The sequence below is a fragment of the Eleutherodactylus coqui genome, chromosome 11 (genome assembly GCF_035609145.1).
Source record: "Eleutherodactylus coqui strain aEleCoq1 chromosome 11, aEleCoq1.hap1, whole genome shotgun sequence".
NCBI classification, from domain to species: Eukaryota; Metazoa; Chordata; class Amphibia; order Anura; family Eleutherodactylidae; genus Eleutherodactylus; species Eleutherodactylus coqui.
In genome coordinates this window covers 129013036-129035038 of record NC_089847.1, presented here as the reverse complement: position 1 = coordinate 129035038, position 22003 = coordinate 129013036, and the positions used below count along the sequence as shown (strand labels likewise).

The following is a 22003-nucleotide window of genomic DNA, read 5'->3' as shown; positions in this document are numbered from 1 at the left end:
ATTGACCTTTCGGCTTCACTTGGTGAGCAATGCCTGCTACCTCCCCCACTTCGCTAAGGTGCAAGAGGCTTTATTTAGAAACACGGAAATTGTAAGCCTCTACAATCCATCATGGCTGTCAGCCTTCTTCTGAGACTCCCTTCGAGGGACTTGAAGGCCAGTAAAAGAAGGAACATAGAGTAACGAGAAGGAAGACGTCTATTAATCTAGGAGATACACTATCCAACCTACCAATCAATTATCTGACTTGGCAATGTGTATTCCTCATTGCATCTTTGGGTTAGACTCGGATCACACCATCCCTAAGTTTTTCCATTGTTCAGCTCTGTCTTTGGAGTCCAACAACAGAAAAAATGGAAGCGTCATATCTGGTCCATTGACTATAACTTATGGTATGTCATTTCTTCTGCAGCGCCACCACAGGAGAAAGGAAGCTCTGTAGGCTTTACAACTGCTATACTGTAAGCGGAGGAGCGATAGTCAGGCAGCAGTCTGCTTATGAGCCCAACATTCGTTCCATGTAAAGGGGCCTCTACTGCCAGGTCCTCCCACAGATTACAGCGGTCACTGGAGGTCCCAGCAGGGGAAGAGTTCTTGTGATCTTCTTATTACCAAGGAACTCTTCTAACAAGTCGGTTTTGTCCAGAGCAGAGAGACCCTTTAATGGGGTATTTAATAATAGGTTTTCATATAAAAGGGGAAATCAGATTAGAGAATTCGCCGAGCATCTGAATACTTGCTTTTTGTGTGCTATCTCGATCTAAAACCCTTTGAACCAAGACTTGCCGGCCACCCCATCTGTAGAGCCAACGCGGAAGACGGGAACTTGGCCAAGGTCACTCTGCCCTTCCATCCTACTAAGAATGAGAAAGGAGGGAAAAGCTACATCGGCCCCCCTGGACTGTGATGGAGGGTTATCTTGGAGCGGCACCGGGAAGGGAAGGGGATGTTTTTATGGGGTCCTCAATCCTCTGTCTAAGCCATTCTATGAGCAGAATAATAAAATCTTTACAACGTGGGCAATTAGAACATCCAAGGTCCAGGTTTGCTAGAATTAATGAAAGCAGTAATTGATGTTTTTGCAGCAGGTGCACAAACGTCTGCATAACCCATCCAGACGAATGGGACTTGCATAAATATGCATAGAATGAGCATATCCTAAAGGTAGCCCAATAATCGTTCAAACAAGTGATTTCAGGTGACTGTCGGCCCGTGTACACCCGACACGGCCCAGAGCGAGAAGTCCTAGGTTTTCGCTAGTCCTTCCGTTGCACCTCATTGAAATGGAACGACTGCTGGTGGCTTCTCGCTTCGTGTAAATAAGAGTCGCTCAATCTATCTATTTACCGTGAATGGAGGCAGGCGGCCAGAAAGATCCTCGCCCGCTCCACCTCCATTCACTTGAACGATTATCACTCCTGTGTAAAGTACAAGAGCGAGAATTGCTAGTACGGCTGTCAGATGCTTATGCCCCACTTTGCAACATACATTCGGCTATATATATGCTAACTGAACACACCCTACCCAGTCAGCACGTATATATCTATCAACTGCATATGCTGTATATGGAGCAGAGAACTCGGAAATTCCATTGTCAGTTCTGACAGTGGCATTTAAATATCCCGAACAGTCCCCGCCTACTGTGACTTTAAAGTGAGGAGGGAAGAAGGAGCAGCTCACTGAGCAGGAAGAAGACAGAGTAGTTAATCTGTGCAGCTATGGTGCAATGTGAGGAGCTGGGATGCTCCTTTGTGTCTGTGCAGCTATTCTGCAGTGTGAGGAGCTGGGATACTCCTTTGTGTATTTACAGTTATTCTGCAGTGTCTGTGCTGAGGATACTTCCCTGAGTCTGCGCAGCCATGCTGTGGAGTAAGGAGCTAGAGATATTCCCTGACGGGAGACTGCTGGGCGCAGGATTATCCCTACGGGCATGGCCTCCTCAACTAGATAGATGCTTCTTTTGGATATGAGCATTGGAAAGACTTCTGCCTCCTCGTTCCTTCTACCCAACAACAATGATGTGATACAGAGCTGCAAGAGACTTTATTACTGGTGACAAGGTAAGGACTTGGGAGAAACCCATTACATGGGTAAAAGAGGATGTAGATTTAAACCCTGGTTACCGGGTAAGGTTTTGGAGAAACACGATATACAGGTACTGGACTTTCAGTGCAATACCACCAATACAGATCCTCTGTAACAGCCAACTGGAACTCGGTTGTGAATCACCCCGGAACGAGACTTAAAATATATTTCCCCAGATTACCGCTTTATCAAAACTTTGCTGAGTCTGTATTAGAAAAATAACAGAAAATCTGCTCACCTCCCTCACTCTGGCTGGTAAAGAGGGTAGACGAGCCCCTTAGGGACTCCTGCTTCTTGCTCCAAGCTTCTTGGTGCCACCATTGGGCACAACCCACTCCAACTACAGCCGTAAATTAAGAGTTTGACTGTTAAACTTTAACGCAGGTGACCTAAGACGAACTCAGGGAGGTCAGAAACCTCTTGTGGAGCAGAAGGACCTGATATCTCCAAAACTAATGGAAATCATGCGGATCTCAAGAAATCCACGTTTTTTGGATTTTTTGCAATCTGTGTGTTGCGGCAACCTGTTAGTTGCAATAATATTCGTGATCTTTGTTCCTGGCAATAGTCACCTTAGTTGGTTATTATGTATGAGAGTTTACAAAGGTCAATAAACCCACTAAGGAATTTAATATTCATATCCCAATATTCCGTACAACGATTTCTTCAAATGATCTTTCCATAAATGAGAATCCAAAAACAAATATTTAAAGGGGTTTTCCAGGCAGCGCTAGGGCACACCAGGGTCGTAACAGAAGCCACTGCTCCGACCTCTGTGTAGTGGCCGGTGCTTGTAACTGCAGGCGCAGTTCCCATTGATTTCAATCAGAGTTGCGCCTGCAGTTACAAGGGCCGGCCACTGCACAGAGGTCGGAGCAGCGGCTTCTGCCCAGCGTATCCCGGCACTGACAGCGGGCACTGCCTAGAAAACCCCTTTAAGTTAAGGAAATATTAAGAAAAAGTTTGAAAGTGCCTATACTATCTCATTTATGGTCGCATTGTTTGCGTGATCTGTACATCTCCGGGACCTGCAGTCCTGGCTGAGATTCCTTTGGGTTCTAATCCAAAACGGGACACGAAGGATAATGAGGTCATCTCCGTCTGACTCAGGCTTTTCTGTGGCCTCGGGCAGAAACTTTGCTGGGAACCAGATGTAGAAAATAAAATCACTCACACAAAGAGTCAGATGATTGAATCACTAAAAAGGGAAAGGGGACTGACCGCAGCCGGTGGCTTGTGGCGAGTTTTCATAAACATGTGGTCAAAAATACGAAAAACATTGAGAAAGGACTAATTATGTCATCCATTCATCATGGACTGAGAGGAACATTGTCACCAAGTCAACAATCATCGGGGTCTCCCGGATAATCTGGAGGCCAACGTATCATTTTCTATAAGTTAGCGGCGTTTTATTTAGGTCCATAACGGCGCTAAAAATTGGAGTCACGCCGTGGCTCAAGAGTGACGGGTCCCTCCGGATGAAAGTATTTTTCTTTGTCGCTGGGAGGTTCCAATAGGGCTGAGTGGTTGCCACTTTCCTTCCACCAAATGGTTATCAGAACTTTGGAGAAGACCTAGAAGTTTGACTTTCGTTCATTCTGGATTTCGCTATGGTTCCATATTTACAAATTATCACTTTGGTTCCCCAATCCAAAATTACATAACCCATTCATAATTCCCTTTTTATCCCTTGACTGGGCCTATCCTTAGGAAAGGAGTTGTCTAGTTACCGGAAAACATCCCTTTAATAGGGTTGGCTGTGTAAAATTATAACCAGAGCTACCAGGATCCATCACTGTAGCCTCGCTGTGGTCCCGGTGTTTCTTGTGGCAGCTGCTGGCACTTGAAGTCAAGTGGCCTCTGCAGCCCATGAGTGGCTACAGCCTAACTACTTGTTCTCCTCACATAGGCGCTCAAATCCTGAGCGCCATGATGCCAGGAGTTCGGGAATGTGACATTATAGACTCTGACCACTGCACTTTCACAGGCAGCAGCTGTCACAACAAACACCGGGACCACAGCGGGGCTGCATCACTGGATCTCGACAGCAGCGGGCGGGTAAGTGTAGTTTGGACCAATTTAAATGCATTTCTATATTTCAGGGGCCTCGAGTGTTAAGGCAGGAGTATGCAGTCCTAAGCGCTCGCTCACGACCTGAAGGTTGCAGGTTGAATCCCCACTTGGTTCAGGTAGCTGGCTCAAGGTTGACTCAGCCTTCCATCTTTCTGAGGTGCCCAGTGGGGGGTAATAAATAAATTACCTGAAAGCGCTGCTGAATAAGTTGTCGCTGTACAAATAACAAGCCCCTTTCCCCCTATATGCATATAACATCGCTAGGCATTACGTGTGCAATTTCAGGTAATGAAAAACAGACCAATTTCAGTATGTGTGTATGACAGCCGTATGCAGGGCATGTGTGTGTGTTTATGTCCGTCCGTCATCTCTTTTTATTTTCTGCACATGCGCGCAAAAAAGTGGCGGCCCAATTTCTGTTCTAGGATTGCGGTGCAGTGATCAGTAGAGGACGGAGTACACTGCGAAGCATCGGGTGTATTCTGCGCTCTCATTGACTTGAATAGGCGATTGTGGTGCGTGCGGACGGACCAGCGAAGGACGGGCTGCCATTATCTTTATACGGACCATCACTTCATGTAACAAACATGGCACGTGTGAATAACCCCATTGATGTTAATGGACCGGTGTGCAGTCAGTTACACACATGTACAGCAGATGGACCCAAAATGTGCCCAAAATGACGTGCAGTGTGGATTTTAAATCCGCAGCACATCTATTGAGGCTGTATGCGGCCGCTTCAGCGCAACGTATTTGCACTATGAACGAAGTATATTTTTGCGCGTTTCAGTGCATTTTAGTGTCCTTTTTGTGCACGTAGGGCATGGTGATTTGGGCGCAGCAGACGAACACGCCCTAATTTATATGCATGGTGCACGCACCTCCCATAGACTTCTATGAGGACCTTGGATGCACAAATGCAAAAAAAAAAAGTATGCTATATTTTTTTCCACACACCCGCAATGTGCTCACAAAAAAAGGGAGCGGGAATGAACCCATGTAAAGCAATGGATTCTATTCTCTGCATGTTGCGCGAGAAAATACGTCCGTGTGAAGCCGCCCTTATACGTGGATTTTGATCTGGCCCTGCACCAACATCCACAGCGTAAAACACAGCTGACCGCAGTGGGCGGGATTGCAGATAACTCTGATCCTGGCCGTAGTGGGCGGGATTGGAGATAACTCTGATCCTGGCCGCAGTGGGTGGGATTGGAGATAACTCTGATCCTGGCCGCAGTGGGCGGGATTGCAGGTAACTCTGATCCTGGCCGCTAATCCTTTATATATTAGTATGTAAATGACCTAACGCTGCCCCCCCCTCCCTCCAGAATGAGATCAAGGGGTGATGTTCCGGACACAACGTCAGAATTACGCCTTTTTTGGTCACCTCATCTCAAAGAAAAAAGTCTAATAAAAAGCGATCAAAAAGTTGTATGTATTCCAAAACGGTACCAATAGAAACTACAGGATGTAAATCCTATACGTCCTGGCAGAAGGGTACTTAACTCAACAGGATGTACATTTACATCCTGAGCATAGTGCAAGATTAGAAGAGATCCCGCGCTATCCAGCAGTGGGAGCTGGCTGTCACTGATAGTGACAGCGGGGGTGCATTGGGACAGTGACCCCTGCTGTGAACCCCTTTCCTGCCGCGATCTATGTAGATCACAGCATGTGATGGGTTCACAGAAGGAGCACACTCCCTCTGTGACATCATCGAACTCTCACGATAAAATCGCAGAGAGCCCCATGGGATGCCATGGCAACAGGACACCATATACCGGCAACCTGCTTTGCCATTGCCGATGATCGCTAATACAAGCGATAAGGCATTGCAGGACAGAAGTCCTGCAATGCTTTATCATATCGATCAGAGCTGGTATGCTGTAAGTCCCTCACAGGGACATAAAAAGTGTTAAAAGAAGATTAAAATAATGTAATAAAAATAAAAATGCCAAAAATCGTTGCGTCCTTAAGCCCAAAATAGGCCGCGTCCTTAAGGGGTTAAAGGGGTCATGTCATTTTTGCTGCAGCATGTACACTGTAGTAACAAGACACCTCCTTCAAAGATGGCAGAATTGCGCTTTTTTTCTATTTCTCTTCACTTGGAATTTTTAAAAAGTTTTCAGTGCATTACATGGTAGATTAAATACCCTGTTTCCTTGAAAATAAGACATACCCTGCAAATAAGACATAGCATGAATTTCCAAAATTTTTGAGGATGCAAAATGATTTTTCAGGCTTTTTGAGGATACTTGAAATATAAGCCCTACTCCAAAATTTAAGCCCTGCTAACAGTTAATTTAAAAAGTCAATTTAAATAGTGTCCAGGCAGCTATACATGTAAAAAAGTTAAACCTTTTTGAACAAAAATTTATATAAGACACTGTCTTATTTCCGGAGAAACACGGTAGTAACGTTGAAAAATACAACCCGTCCTGCAAAAAACAACCCGCAGAGGAAAAACCGAAAATGATTACAAAAAGGGCTGAGTCTTTAAGGGGTTAAATAGTACCATTGAGAAAGACAACTCGTCCCATAAAAAGCAAACCTTCATACGGCGATGTCAATGGAAAAAAAAAAAAAGCTATTTAAAGAAGGCGGCGCCTGGAAGGGGTTAAATTAAAAAGGAATAAATAATGCGAGTCAGAAAAATAATAAAAGCTTGAAATTAAATGGGTACAAAAATAGCAAAAAAAAAAAAATGCTATATTTTGCAGCAGTCTACCGTAAATGAAGTCGGTTCTCGCTGGGGTTTCGCCGTCAGTTGCAGCAGTTTCGTACTTCAGTGATCATTTCCCACCAGTCTTTTATGGCTCTCGGTCCGCCGGATCGCAGTGACCGGAGTGCGGCTTTGTGTTTGAGTCTCGCTCCAAACTCCGTCTGTACCCAAAAAACGACTAATTGCTTTCATATATTTCAAGTAGGGTTTTGGAAGCCGCTCAGTCAACGCCCTGCTGGGGTTTTAAACATCTGGAGTGAAGACTCGCCATAACCGGCAATTGGAGCCGCGACTGTGATGATGTAAACAATTAACAGGAGGAGAGAGAACACAACCAGGGAAAGTGTTACAATGTGTCGGGCTGCCATGAGGGTCCTGCAAGGGGCGCAATGGAGTCAGCAATCCAATGAGAATATACTATGATATAGCTTACAGGGGTCATCTGATTTAGAAAACCCGATTATCAAACACCCTATTAGGGTAATATGAGTTATTATAGGGGGTCCCCCATTCAGGATGTTCCTTCATTACCGTGGAGAGCGGCTAGTAAAGGTTTCCCATGCTCTGGAGGTATCAGGACGCTCATAGATTTCACGACAGCCCATTGATTTCAATGGGTAACGTGTAATGCTTCATTTTCCCTGCGGAGGCACTGCAGGGGAGCAGAGAACGTACTATTAGACTACCCTCAAGCAGGGAGACTGTAAAGGGGTTGTCTGGGCTTGTTATAAATGTTGACCAGTGATCTGGATAGGTCATTCGTAGTTGACGGAAATGGGTGCGCCACTCAGGTCTCCTGTCCATCAGCCAATTGCTTGCCTTATGTCTATTGCAGCGAGCCAGACGTTGTCATCAGCGGATAGGGAAGAAAGAGCGGACGCCAGGCTTCGCTCCCATTGACATCAAAGGGAGAGCCATGCTGCAATTGCCCATTATGGCCAGCTGGACAGAGTGGTCTTAGCCTAACCCTGGTGACTCACTGTTGTGTTTTGGCCTCTGTTTTTGGCCATGATACGGAAGTGCGTCTCGGCCTGACTGCGCGTCTTCTGACCTGGACTCCGAGCACCATAGGAACGTACAATGCTCTGGGTCAGGAGACCATTGGTCAGGCCGAGACGCACTTCCATATTAGAGACGTAAAATGGAGGCCAAAATACATCGGCCTTATAGTCTCACAAGATTATGGTAAAACTACAACTTCCAGCATGTCTGGAACTGTCAAGGCATGGAGGACCTACAGTTTGATAGAACCCTAACTCCAAGCATGCCCTTACAGTTGCAGACCGATGGTATGCTGGGAGTTGTAGTAGGTTGAGCTCCCCACCTAATCATCCCTCCTCTGCTAGTATTACTCCCCTTCTCTGCCCCACATGTGGTGCTCTACCAGCACTGCAGACTGCTGATTGGGTACATAGTGAAGGACCTGCAATGGTCATGTGACTGTGATGTCATTGCAGCTCCTTTATCCACTGTACCTCAGTAGCTGCACTGTAGAGGTGGGGGAGATGGCGAGTCGTGCCTCCTGCCACCCGGGACTGCGGGACAGCTGTTCACATGATCACCAGTGGCCAATCAGAGAACAGGGATAGTGTATTAGTAGTCTAACACTAGCAATGCTCTGTGTAGATTAGGTAGTCCAAAGATTGCGTCAGCCATCTTGGATGGCCAACAACGGGACACGGAATGAGTGGATTGAAGGGACGGCAGGGAAGGATAAAACAAAAAACAACTAATTTTGTGACCGGACACTTCGTCAGGAGAGCGTAAGGACCAGTACAGAACACAGAAGCCCCCTAGGATGCAGTTCAAAGGTCATAAGAGTCGGAGATTCCAATGAACTTTTTAGTGGCCAATTGAGACCCTCTGCTTTCAGCAATAGTGGACAATGGACTCCGGTGACGTCACCGAGGAGCTTGGCGTACCGTAAGTCTCGACGCTACATTGTATCTTGTGAAGTGGAGTTCCGATGATGCCCAATATAAATAAGCTGCGACTAAACACACAAAGCATGCCGAGTACCATGTAAGGTCTGTTTAGACAGGTGTAGGACAGCCATTGACATGCAGCCTCCCGGGAACGCTCATAGGGGAGTCCTAATAAAGACGGGGAATCTTGCCCGAACTTGTCTCCTCTATGGTTATTCTTTGAACTCTCAACGTTGCATTGTCCTACAGACGAGGAGAATCAACGCTATCCGACAACTCACAACACTACGACAAGTCTGCAGAAGTGATGAGAAGATCCGCACAGCTACAGCCAGGAACTCTGACAATAGCCGTACGGTGGAGAACTGTTCTTCATGCAATTCCCTAAAATGGCTCTAAGGCGAGGGGGTGGGGGGCGACTAGAAGTGGCCCCTTCTGCTACGGTATGATACTTGCATCCGTCCGACAGTGCAGTCCAGGGCCGACGCCATCATTGTGGATCCGTGTTAGTGAATGGCGAAGCGCCAATTTAGTGCAGATGTAATGCAAATTACTAGTAAGAGCACAACCCAATCAGCAGACAATGCAAATTTCAGCATGAACACGTGGGTTGGAGTTTGGCGCAATCGCCTTGTTGGACCGGTGTTCATTCAAGGGACTCAATGCAGATCGGTACCCGAATCTCCGGTGGATGACTTCTTGCATGATCGGCGCCATCATAGCAGAAGGAGCCGCTTCCAGTCCGCTTTCCTTACTTCAGTCATAGCAGCGGTGCCTCTAGACTTACAGGGACGGGGAAAGCGGATTTCGGCTCCTCATATGTTACTCTTTAACTTTGCAATTGTCTTTTACAGGGGCCAGAATGCAAACTTGAAATCCATGTTCCGGGGCCCCCAGGAGCCGTTCGCCGTGCCATCATGTAGCGCATTCATGCCTTCCTATTCAAGTACATTGCTGTTATTTCAGTATAGGACACCGGTACTGATATACGCGCCAGATCCGTTTTTTTGACTACATATGGTATAATAGTTCCCGGCCCTCCCATCGTGGCTGACAAATACTAGAGGTTGTGGCCACTCTAGAACAAGACGAGACTCCAAAATAAGGAAGGAAATATGAACCCGACTGACTTGCTCCGTGGTGCCAGCGGCTTCCTTCTTACACTCCGCAGTTAACATATGCAAACCGTTGGGCATACAAAGGGCAGAGTGGCGCTGGCAGGGTGAGAGGAGACCCTGCGGTCCCCATATGTCATGCACACAATGCCCCCGTCTGCTTCTGAAATGTCTCCCCTGTCACCTCTGTCCTGATCGGGCCTCGCTATTTGCATACATCAATATTCAAACGTATTCGTTGCGTCTGGGGACGGAGATAGTAACATTTATTGGCGCGGGGCGAGGGGGGGGCGGTCTGTAATAAGATGCAAGGCTGCTGATTATTAATTCCACTCTATTATCACCCTCATTTGTGTACGGGGTAACGCCAGACACATCATTTATTATTTGTGATTGGCAGGCTGGAGGTGATTATTGAAGACTCCTAAGAGCCACTTGGAGATGATGGACTGAAACCACACAGCGGCTTGTACCAACGCCGACGTCAAGAGGGCTGCGCAATATGAAGCGTTTGACGACGTGTCTCCAGAGCGGAAGTCCATTAGAAGTCAATGAAAATGTTGCAAGATGGTTCAGGTGGCATAGGATGTATATGGTGGCATAGGATGTATATGGTGGCATAGGATGTATATGGTGGCATAGGATGTATATGGTGGCATAGGATGTATATGGTGGCATAGGATGCATATTGGTTTCTGCTGGAGGGCAGCTCTGGTCTTTTTAGTATTGTGTCAAAGTTGCAGTGAGACGCATTTGGCTCATCTATCGATTGCATGGCTAAATGGGTGATCTGTTTTAGGAACCTCAATTTCCACATATCATACTAATGTGATCCTCTGATCCCAGGGCAAAATTTGTCCAGCGACCAAGGGGGAGGTGGGAGTTATATTACTTGTTGCCCTACTTTCTTCCCATTCTGCCACTAATCTCCTTGTTCTGGGGGTTCCTTCTCATTCTTCCAAGATGGCCGCAGCGATTTTTGGACCACCCAATGCACACTAAGCACTGGTAGTGCATCAATATTCTAAGGCCGCTCTCACCCGCGTGGGTTTTGTGCATGGAATACGTGGTAACTAACAAGAAGCAGATTGATTGCAGAAAAGCAGGGCACCAAGTAATATACCCCCCACCTCACCCTTCTTCAGCCCTGGACAACTTTCGTCCCCAGAACCAAAGTGTCACTTTAAGGAATCGCTAGTAGTAGAATGAAGTTTTGAGTTCTGAATCCCCATCTATTAGCCAGAACAAAGACAGTTGACTAGAACTTCAGCCACTATGGAGGACCGGCTGCTTCATGAATTGCATGAAAAGCCCATTCAGTTCCGCAGGCCACCAAATTCGGGCAGAGAATAAATGGAGAGGTGTAGCCATGCATGCATATGACTATGGGAAAGGGTTATACACAGCTACCTCTCACCGAACAGAGCTGAGGACGCTTGTTTTGGAGATAGGTGCAGAGGTGGAATCCATTTCTATCAGAGCTTCAAGGCATGACTGACTACTATGGTGATGTCACATTGCGATATTGCGGGATGGTTTGTCATTGCCTTCCCCAATCATCACTTTAACCCCCTCATTTTACCAACCTCGGAAGGATGGAAGGCTGAGTCAACATTGAGCCGGCTACCTGAACCACGCAGGGATTGAACCCAAAACCTTCAGGTCATGAGCGAGAGCTTAGGACAGCATTTCTGCTGCTCCACACAAGGGTATCCTATGGATATCATCTCAGATCCGAGAGTGCCCTGAGTGGGCAGGTTTATGAAAAGAACTGATTTTCTGTGGTCAACACATCTGACCACCCTATAGCTTCTTGTGAAATCATTACTGGTGGCTACACAGTAGATTCCCTTGAGATATAATCCTTGGCTGCAGATCATTGACTGAAGATTTAAGATGCTGGAGCGTTATCGGTTGTTTACCCCATAGGAGGTAACGTTACTTGATTTGCAGCAGAATTGTTAATCAACTTCGATCTAAGAGCCTTCCTCTGAAATATATTCAGCGGGGGACTCAAACACCTCAGATGTGTGATGCTTCTAGTCACCCAAGATGATATATTCAGATCTGAACCACATGTGGACACTGGTACTTGAGGGCAACCCTGATGTGACGGAGCCCTCCCCATAGAGAATCATTACTGTCCACAGCACATCCTCCGTTCACACGGGGAGATGTGCCCTCAACAACATCGACTTTTCCGAATGCACAAAAGATGCAATCAGCTGATGAAGAACGGTTTACTCATTCATCGGCTGATCGGGTGAAGCTTCACGCTGGCAATTGGACAAACCAGCGTTCCTACAAATACATGCAGTGATTTGCTCTGTTAGGCAAGTGGCCATCAACAACATGAGCGCTCAGTTACTTAGCCTTTACAATGATCCTGAATCGGTCCGTGTAACGTGTACCTGGACTGGTTTAGGTTCTACATGGGATAAATAACTAAACATGGGATTTATCGTCCCCCATAGAGAATCATTGTTGTCGGCGGCACATCCCGGGAAGATGTGTAGCCGACATTGATGGTTTTTTCCACTTCACAAACATGGGCCAACATTCGGACATGAACGTTTGTGCCCAATCATTGGTACATGTAATGAGTATTTTTTTACAAGCAGCAATTTGCTCTGGTAGACAAGTGCCAATCAACAACATCTGTGCTCATCTACCCAACCTTAATCCTATGCGGGGCAAATGATCGATCATGGGATCGATCATAAAGAATCACTGATGTCTTCTACTGTTCACACATGGGGAGATGTTCAACCAATAATGATTTTTTTGAGCTGCATAGAAGATGCAATCAGTCAACAAACAAGCATTTACTTGTTCGTCAGCTGATGGGTGCAACTTCACATGGGCCAACAATTGGGCAGAAGAGCGTTCCAAGAACATCCGTTAACGATTATTGGCTGATGTAAAAGGTCCTGTGATCGATATTGGCTACACTGTCCTCTACTACAGATAACCACATGTTCTGTCATCCTTGTATCCAGTCAATCTAGGGTACTTAGGACTGAAATGGGTGTCCTAATACAAGAATTGTCCATTCTTAGAAGATGAATTGAATAAGACGCTGTTGTAGAGCTTGCACTATGAGCGACATATCTCCACCTCTCCATGTACACATTCCCCACTGCTATCCAAACATCTCCCTTCAGCAGACACAGCTTGTAAAAGTGTCTGTGTGCAGAACATAAACTTGTAGTTGTCAATCACTGGCTCCACAAATGCAAAGGTGCTCCACTCCATCCCAACACCAGTGGTCATAAATAGAAAGAAGTCTACCTAGTGACTTCCCAAGTCATTTGCCATAGATGGCCTGACCATGCTCGAGATATGGAAATCTCAATTGCAAGCCCCACTACCGCTGTTTTGGCACCATACACATACTGGTTGATGAATAGTTAAAGAGTTAGATTGCATCTTACCATTGGCATTCTTCCCACAGATTAAGTGTTCGTAGGGCTGCAGGACTCCCCATAGTTCAGCGTCATTGTTGATCGCCAATTCCAGGGCTTCAAGAGATATCTCTGCCCCATCCGTCCCTTGACTCGCTAGAACCCGGTTTCTTATTTCTTCCAGTAAGTTCTCCATGCAAGCCGTCAAGCAAATAGCTGCGTACTCATGAATCCGCACCGATATTCTAGTGTCCACCATCCACCTGAAGAACCGGCCCACTGACATGGAAAGTCCACAACGAGCAGATTTCCCTTGCCGCAGTCCATCACCGGCACTCATGCTATAAAGCGACAAAGCCCGAACCGTGGCCAATGTGCAACTCTGGGACAATGCCCAGCTTAGAATGAGTTTCATGGCACTTTGGATCTCATAACGTGTGCACTTGGCGTGAAGAACACTTAAGCGTTGGGCTTCTCTTGATATCCTTATGAGAGGCCTCCTCAGCAAAACCGACATTCTCCTTACAGCATCTTGTGAGAATTCCCACTTAACGCCCCCATCCCCTTTACCTGTTCTAAGCAACTTTCCAATATCTTCATCCGTCCATGGAAAATCCTCTAGCTCAGGCAGTCGGTGGCACCTGGAGAACATATCCACCACATCAGGGTCTTCTGTAAGAGCCGTATTCATGGTGTCCCAGCTGCTATTTCGGCTATTCATAGACCCCGAGTAATACCACCAATTCCCGCGGTGTTGAGAGGATGCCAAGGGTTGGGAGTTGGATTTTGAGGATGAAAGGCTGAGAGACCTGCAGGAGTCTTCTGCCCCATATCCAGAGTCCAATGTAAGGTCCTCCAAGGTCTTAAGGGTAGAGCCATATATTCCAGCCATAGGTACGGATGCTAGGAGTCAAAAAGGAGAGAAAAGCACCGGCAGCAATCCTTGAGTTTAATGAAAGCTTTCCATATTGTGACACCTTACATGATGGATGTCACGGGGATGAAGTTGCTGGTGAAGGGCTTGTGCTTTGCATGCCATGTTCCCGAGAAACTCCAAAAATATCCAAAACTCCTGGAAGAGCTCAAAAAAAGTACAAATGTACCGCAAGTGGTGTCTCCTTGGAGTGATATGGATTGGGGAGAGGATTTCTGGAGGACAGATTTCTTCTGCACGTAGTAAGGGGAACTAAGATCCCAACCAGGACTGAGCTGCTCCTTTCTTCCAGATGCAGAAGCTTTCTGCAAACTTCTTCCAGCTAACTGCCTGACTCGCAGTGATCAGTCCATATGCTAATTTTTCCAGGGCTGCAGCCAATCAGGAAGCTCCAAGGGAGGAGCTGCAGTGAAATTAAATCCAAGCAGTCCAAGCCCCAGATTTTGCACAGACCTCAGGCGGATCAGATACCTTTGTTTCAAATCTGAAATGTTCTGGATGGCTATAAAGTTTACCGAAAACTTCGCGATTTTCCTTATCAGATGACCCCCGCTAACGAAACGCATTACAGATGGATTGCAAGGATGTGAACTTGTAATCCAACAATCTTCCAGAAGCGAAAAGTCACATTTTCGTGAGGACATATTTATTTGATCTTGCAGAACCTCAGATTACAATCCGTGTAGTTCGAGGAATCCATTTACCTCCCAGTGCATAGCATGAACATTCCAGCCGGAGACCCCCCCTCCCACCTGGAGAACCAGATCTGCACCCAACTCTGCGGCTTGGCAAGAAAGGCTAAATAGAAAAAAAGATGCCGTCCAGACGCTTCAGAAAATCTTATTCAGGAGTTTTCGATCTCCACAATTTCATCCGCATGGTAACGTAATAGAGTGTAAGCTCCTAGGAGCAGGATCTACTATCCTCTTCCATGAGCGTAAGACATCATACACATAGCAGAGTCTTATGAAGGTGCATGGAATCCACCAGTTTCATACTATATGTATGGTTATACAGTGCCAGCCTTAGGTTAGATGGCACCCTGTACATAATAGTCTGCACCCCCCACCCATAAGCAAGAAACTACATATATTGCACTGATAGGCAGTCTGCCTGTATTCTGCTTGTACAAAAAGCTGCAAGAGGAAAACTAGCAGCACACAATCACCAGAACAGCTCTGTAAATAAATGCGGTACCAGAACCAAGCTCATAGCATAAATACAGCACAAACCAACCTCAGTACTAGATACAATACTAGAACCAAGCTCATAGCATAAATACAGCCCCAGAACCAAGCTCATAACATAAATACAGCACACACCAACCTCAGTACTAGATACAATACCAGAAGGAAGCTCATAGCATAAATACTGCACAAACCAACCTCAGTACTAGATACAATACTAGAACCAAGCTCATAGCATAAATACAGCACAAACCAACCTCAGTACTAGATACAATACCAGAACGAAGCTCATAGCATAAATACAGCCCCAGAACCAAGCTCATAACATAAATACAGCACACACCAACCTCAGTACTAGATACAATACCAGAACAAAGCTAATAACATAAATACAGTACAAACCAACCTCAGTACTAGATACAATACTAGAACCAAGCTCATAGCATAAATACAGCCCCAGAACCAAGCTCATAACATAAATACAGTACACACCAACCTCAGTACTAGGTACAATACCAGAAGGAAGCTCATAGCATAAATACTGCACAAACCAACCTCAGTACTAGATACAATACCAGAACCAAGCTCATAGCATAAATACAGCCCCAGAACCAAGCTCATAACATAAATACAGTACACACCAACCTCAGTACTAGATACAATACCAGAACCAAGGTCATAGCATAAATACAGCACAAACGAACCTCAGTACTAGATACAATACTAGAACCAAGCTCATAGCATAAATACAGCCCCAGAACCAAGCTCATAACATAAATACAGTACAAACCAACCTCAGTACTAGATACAATACCAGAAGGAAGCTCATAGCATAAATACTGCACAAACCAACCTCAGTACTAGATACAATACCAGAACTAAGGTCATAGCATAAATACAGCACAAACCAACCTCAGTACTAGATACAATACCAGAACGAAGCTCATAGCATAAATACAGCCCCAGAACCAAGCTCATAACATAAATACAGCACACACCAACCTCAGTACTAGATACAATACCAGAACAAAGCTAATAACATAAATACAGTACAAACCAACCTCAGTACTAGATACAATACCAGAAGGAAGCTCATAGCATAAATACAGCACAAATGAACCCCAGTACTAGATACAATACTAGAACCAAGCTCATAGCATAAATACAGCACAAAGAAACCTCAACACACAAATACAATACCAGAACGAAGCTCATAGCATAAATACAGCACAAACCAACCTCAGTACTAGATACAATACTAGAACCAAGCTCATAGCATAAATACAGCCACAGAACCAAGTTCATAACATAAATACAGCACAAACCAATCTGAGTACATACTATAATGCAAAAACCAAGCTCATACCATAAATACAGTCCCAGAACCAATTTCAGTACATAAAAACAGCCCAAGAACCAAACTCAGTACATAGATACAATATCAGAACCAAGCTCATAAGCTAAATTCAGCACCAGAATCAAGGTCGCAACCTAAATACAGTAGCAGAAGCAACTGATTGTGCTGTGATGAGCCGATAGGCTAAGAGTGATACCTCGGGACATCAAAGGGGAAGAGACAGAGCCAGGAGAAGGAGGAGTCAGGTAGCTCCACAAGATGCTGCCACGTGGAGGAGAAAGATCATCTGCCCAGGCGGACCTGAGGGGGTGATGGTCCCAACGGGTGCCCTGCCTACAAGTTGGTGGCCAGTGCCTTGTTCAACTATGTCGCTAAAGCTGTCCATGCTGGCGTGTTGCCTTTGTCTGGTACCGTATTACTGAAGCATCCGATGGAGCAAGGCATGAGCTTGTTTCTTTCCAATGCTGGAGCTCATTGAAGGCCCACAGCGAAGGGTGCATACACTTCTCTGGGTGCTCCATACAAGTTGGAGGTTGTACGGAGATACACCCCTGCAAGAGAAATTGACGTATTGCGTACTTTAATATCCGTAGCAGCGCGCAGATCCAACGTCTGTGCAGATGTCCTCCATTTTCGCAGACAGCGGAAAGTCCAGTATTAGATGAGGCTGCGAATTAAAGGGAACCCGTCACGTCCAGTAAGTACTATAAACTATGTTGTGCTGATTACAGGGCAAGAAACATGGCAGACGGGGGTGACTTCTTATAATTACCCGGCTCCTTGTTCCCTTGCCGTCACCCCTGGAAGTCGGCGCTTATCCCATGAGCATCTCTCCTTTATTCGGTCAGTGCGCCCGACTCCCATAGAGAATTATATGTGTGCCACACCCACTGACTAAAGTCACACTCACAGACAACTTCCAGGGGTGACAGCGAGGGAACAGGGAGCCGGGTAAGTATAAGAAGAGCGAAAGAAAAATCGTGACACGCTCTATTTTAGCGCAGATTCCGTGCGGACCGCCCCATTGACGTCAATGGATGGGAGTGTTCCAACACCCATACGCAATTAACATTGTGTACGAGAAGCACTCACAACTTCAAAGGAAAAGCCGGCTGGAGCAGGGAGAGCGATCCCTGTGACTAGTGTTCATCCGCGCAGAAAACCGCTCACATCCACGATCATTAGCAATCACTTTCTGCGAACGATCGCAGGTCTTCTGCTGCGGAACCCTCACCGTTCGTGCGAGCCGGCCTCAAGTGTCATGAAAAGTTCTGCACTTATATACTGTTGTTATTTAGGCGTTTCAAGATCTCTGCTTGCTGCCACGGAATGGAAATATTCTTGTTCACATCCAGAGGAGGAAAACCCTTCTAGTTAAATACTAAAATCTGTCTTAATTTCACTATTAATGAAAATCGTGGAGATTAGTACAATCTCTTGTTCCCTGTTATCAGCCGCTCGGTTAGAACCTCTTACTTCAGGATTAGCAGACGGCTTTTGTATCATAGTACTCGTCCCCCAGTAGGTATAGTGTTAAGAACTTCGTGTTCTTGATCTCCATAAAGAATCCTACATCCAAAGTCAGCAGCTACAAGAGCGCCCCCTGCAGGTCACACAATGTAATATGTTCATTTTTAAACTAAACAAAGGCTAGCGGACAAAAGTCACGTAAAAGCCGCAGCCCATCCCCCACGGAAAAAAGTTTCCCTTCAGTTCCCCCTCTGTATTGTATTTCCTACTTCTACAAGGGGTTCGTTCACACGGCGTAATAATCTGATGCAGAAACCCGCAGCCGACCGGCGTCAGCGCTGCAGATATACGGCCGGGGCTCACACGCAGATACGGCCCTTTTTATTGGACAGTCTGTGTGCGGCGATCCTGGTGCAGATTCAGTACAGAATCCGCGTCAAGAAGAAACATCACTTTTATTTTCGCACTGCGGCAGGAAAATCTGCATTCAAATTAATGTGAACCTCCCCCAATCCTTCCTGCCAACGCGTCCCTGCAGGACCACCCTGGCATCAAACAGGGGGCATCTGGAGCTACACTAGAAGCCCTGGGATCCTTATAGGTGCTGTAATATGGCTCCTTATACCCCGGCCTGCGGGACCCTCGCTGCTCCTCACACTGATGGAGTGCTGGTTAAAGGGGTTTTATCACCGAGGACCTTTACCCCCCAACCACAGACCAGGGAATGTCTGATCGCTGGTGGTCCGACTGCTGGCGCCATAGCTAAATGGAGGGGTAGTGTGAATGTCTGATGACCGCTCCCTTCACCTCTACGAGTCCGAGGGAGATCGATAAGGGCATCGATCTGCGCCTCTCCCATAGAAGTGAATGAAACGGTGGGCACAGTTTTCAGGATGGCAGGGGCCCAGCGATTGGAGCCACCAACACTCAGACACCAATCTCCTATTCTGTTGCGGTAGGTCTTTCAGTTTTCCCTGCCCAGCATCGCTCCTGGCCGCCTGTCCCGCACAGAACACCTCAGCTCCTTTCTCCGCGAGCGCTGCTCTGCAGGGAATAAGCCACACAGGCGCTGGCCCTTTTGCTAGGCGTCCCGGAGGTCAGACCACTACTCTTCTGAATACTATGGCCCACCCTGCCAATGGGAATAACCATTTAATGGGGTGTGAAAGAATAAGGGAAAAAACAAGACCTTGCCAAAATCCTCCTCTGCTTTTGGCAACTAATACAATATCAGACCAAAAGTATTTGGACCCCCGCTATTGGTAGACTGGATGGTGTCTAATTAGCATGTCACGTGTCCTAAACCACGCTACATGAGATGTAGACCCTCAGAGGTGCCACCATAATTTGTGACGGGAACTGCCGGCATTGGATATACGGGTTATGTTGCTGCACAAAAGCCGTCCGTCACAAAGTGCAATCCATCTACGATGGTGCAAGGAGCGTCGGCATCGGACAGTTCAGCAATGGAAGAACGTTCTATGGAGTGATGAATCACATCAGATGGAGGTACCTGGGTGTGGAGGATCCTGGGGAACGCCGCCGGCCTGAGTGTGCTGTGCCAACAATTAAGTATGACGGAGGCTCCGTTATGGTCTGGGATGTTACGTGGCATGGCCTCAGTCCGTGGTTGTAGTGACAAGAACCATGACCACGGAGGTGGACCTTGATAGTCTAGACAATAATGTGCTGCCGACAATGTGGTAATACTCTGGGAATGGTCGGCCATACTTCCAACAAGACGACGCGCCTCGTCACACACTCTGTTTTATGTTGGTTTGAGGATATGGATGCTCCATGATTGGACCGGCTGCACAGAGTCCCAGCCTGAACCTATTGGACATCGCTGGGACAAATATTGGGTCAGAAACTATGAACAGCGTCTCTTCTCTGAGAGAACTCAGCAGACGTTTGCAGGATCCTTAAGGTTTGATTTTTAAGTTCATAAATAAAGAAAAAGCAAACAAGGAAAAAGAACAGAAGGAAAGAAAGCGAGGAAAGAAATAACTAAAGAAAGAAGGAAAGGAGGAGAGCAGAGAAGGAAGGAAAGTGCTTCTTGCCATTGTGACCTGATGCCGATCAGCCTCGTCCCTGCAGATCAATGCAAAATGTAATAAAGCCATACAGAAAAAAAATAAATCACCATAGCAGCCAGGAACAGGAGCCGCAGACACCCGGGGCGATCACCACCCACTAGATCATATATACTATATATACATTCTGGCACGCAGCTGACCTTCTGATCTGCCCCCCCACAGTCCGCCGGACTCCTGCCTTGTCACTCATACCTGTAAATGACTGTCAGCCTGTAAAGTGACAACGTGTGACATTACTGATGACGGTCATTACACTGGGGGTGTAATAATCCCCAAGTCACATGAATGAGAGCCACTTGTTGTCCGTGTAGCAGCAATACAGGGTGTCCAGCGAGAGCAACGAGCGTCCATAGACTTCTATGGTCCTCCAGAGAAAAAGCTGTGCTTGCCATGGCTCTAGCCAATAGAGGGGGTTCAGTGCAGCCTAACGGGGTCTATTAAGGCGGGATTCACACAGGGCGGATTTGCCGCGGCCGCTAATCTTGGGATTAGCCAGCCATGTGGACGAGGTTTCTCAGAAACCTCGTCCACACGGGACGGCTAATCCGCTGCGGTAAATCCGTCTGAAACCGCGGTAGCGGCTGCTGTGGTTTCAAAAGAAGCTGCATTTCTGTTTACAGTCGGTTTTTTGTTTCTTTATGTTACGGCCGCGCTCTCCTCTATGGGAGCGCCGGCCGCAACGGAAAAGCATGCGGCCGGGCCGTTTCAAAGCCGTCGCGGCTTAAACCGCGGCGGTTCTCTCGGCGGAGATCTCGCGGTTTTTGCTGCGGCCAAACCGCGAGATTTCCGGCGAAAATACGCCCCGTGTGAAGCGAGCATAAGACTGCATTCACACAGGGCGGATTTGCCGCTGTTCTGCCGCAGCGGATCCGCCCGCGGCCGCTAATCTCGGGGTTAGCCAGCCATGTGGACGAGGTTTCTCAGAAACCTCGTCCACACGGGACGGCTAATCCGCTGCGGTAAATCCGGTTGAAGCCGCGGCTTCCAAAGATTGAGCATGTCTGTTTACAGTCGTTTTTTTGTTTATTTATGTCACGGCTGCGCTCTCCTCTATGTGAGAGCCAGCCGCAACGGAAAAGCATGCGGCCGGGCCGCTTCAAAGCCGCCGCAGCTTAAACCGCGGCGGTTCTCCCGGCGGAAATCTCGCGTTTTTGCTGCGGCCAAACCGCGGGATTTCCGACGGGAATCCGCCCTGTGTGAACCCTGCCTCAAAGGGATTTCAAATGTTCCAAAAAGCATTGACAAGCCACAGCCTAAAATCTGCAAAGACTACAGAGTGCAAACCAATGACAGTTCTGTACTTTACGTGGCGGCGGCCTCCACGACCTCGCGCTCTTCACAAGGTAATCAGAGATTTCAGCACATGCACGGTGGAGGTCATGGATGACGCAGTCACATGGTTAGATCACATGACCATAAATACTTATACTCGCCACGTTTCCCCATTCCTCTTAGGTTCGTCTCCCGAAGCTGTGAATGAGTCAAGTGGGCGGTCCCCACTGTCAATCAAATCTGACGTCACCCATCGGCTGCGAGCTTAGGGGATCACACACTGGACACATTCACAATGCAGGGAGCCGATTCGAAGACGTTAGAGTCAGCAGGGCCGTGGTAGCAAAGCCATACAGCCGGCCC

General features: G+C 47.0%; 1 protein-coding gene across 2 annotated transcripts in view; it reads right to left on the bottom strand.

Moving 5' to 3' along the window:
• ABTB2 (ankyrin repeat and BTB domain containing 2) overlaps positions 1-14548 on the bottom strand; it is a 108831-nt gene extending 94283 nt beyond the window's left edge. The window contains exon 1 of one of the 2 annotated variants that reach the window (XM_066583514.1): positions 13355-14548. In XM_066583514.1, the coding sequence (XP_066439611.1) occupies positions 13355-14216 (862 nt within the window). In that variant the 5' untranslated portion in view covers positions 14217-14548. Of the gene's footprint in view, positions 1-6886; positions 7050-13354 lie in introns of those variants that run through there. The other variant, XM_066583515.1, reaches the window with a different exon arrangement.
• Between the last annotated feature and the right edge of the window lie 7455 nt (positions 14549-22003).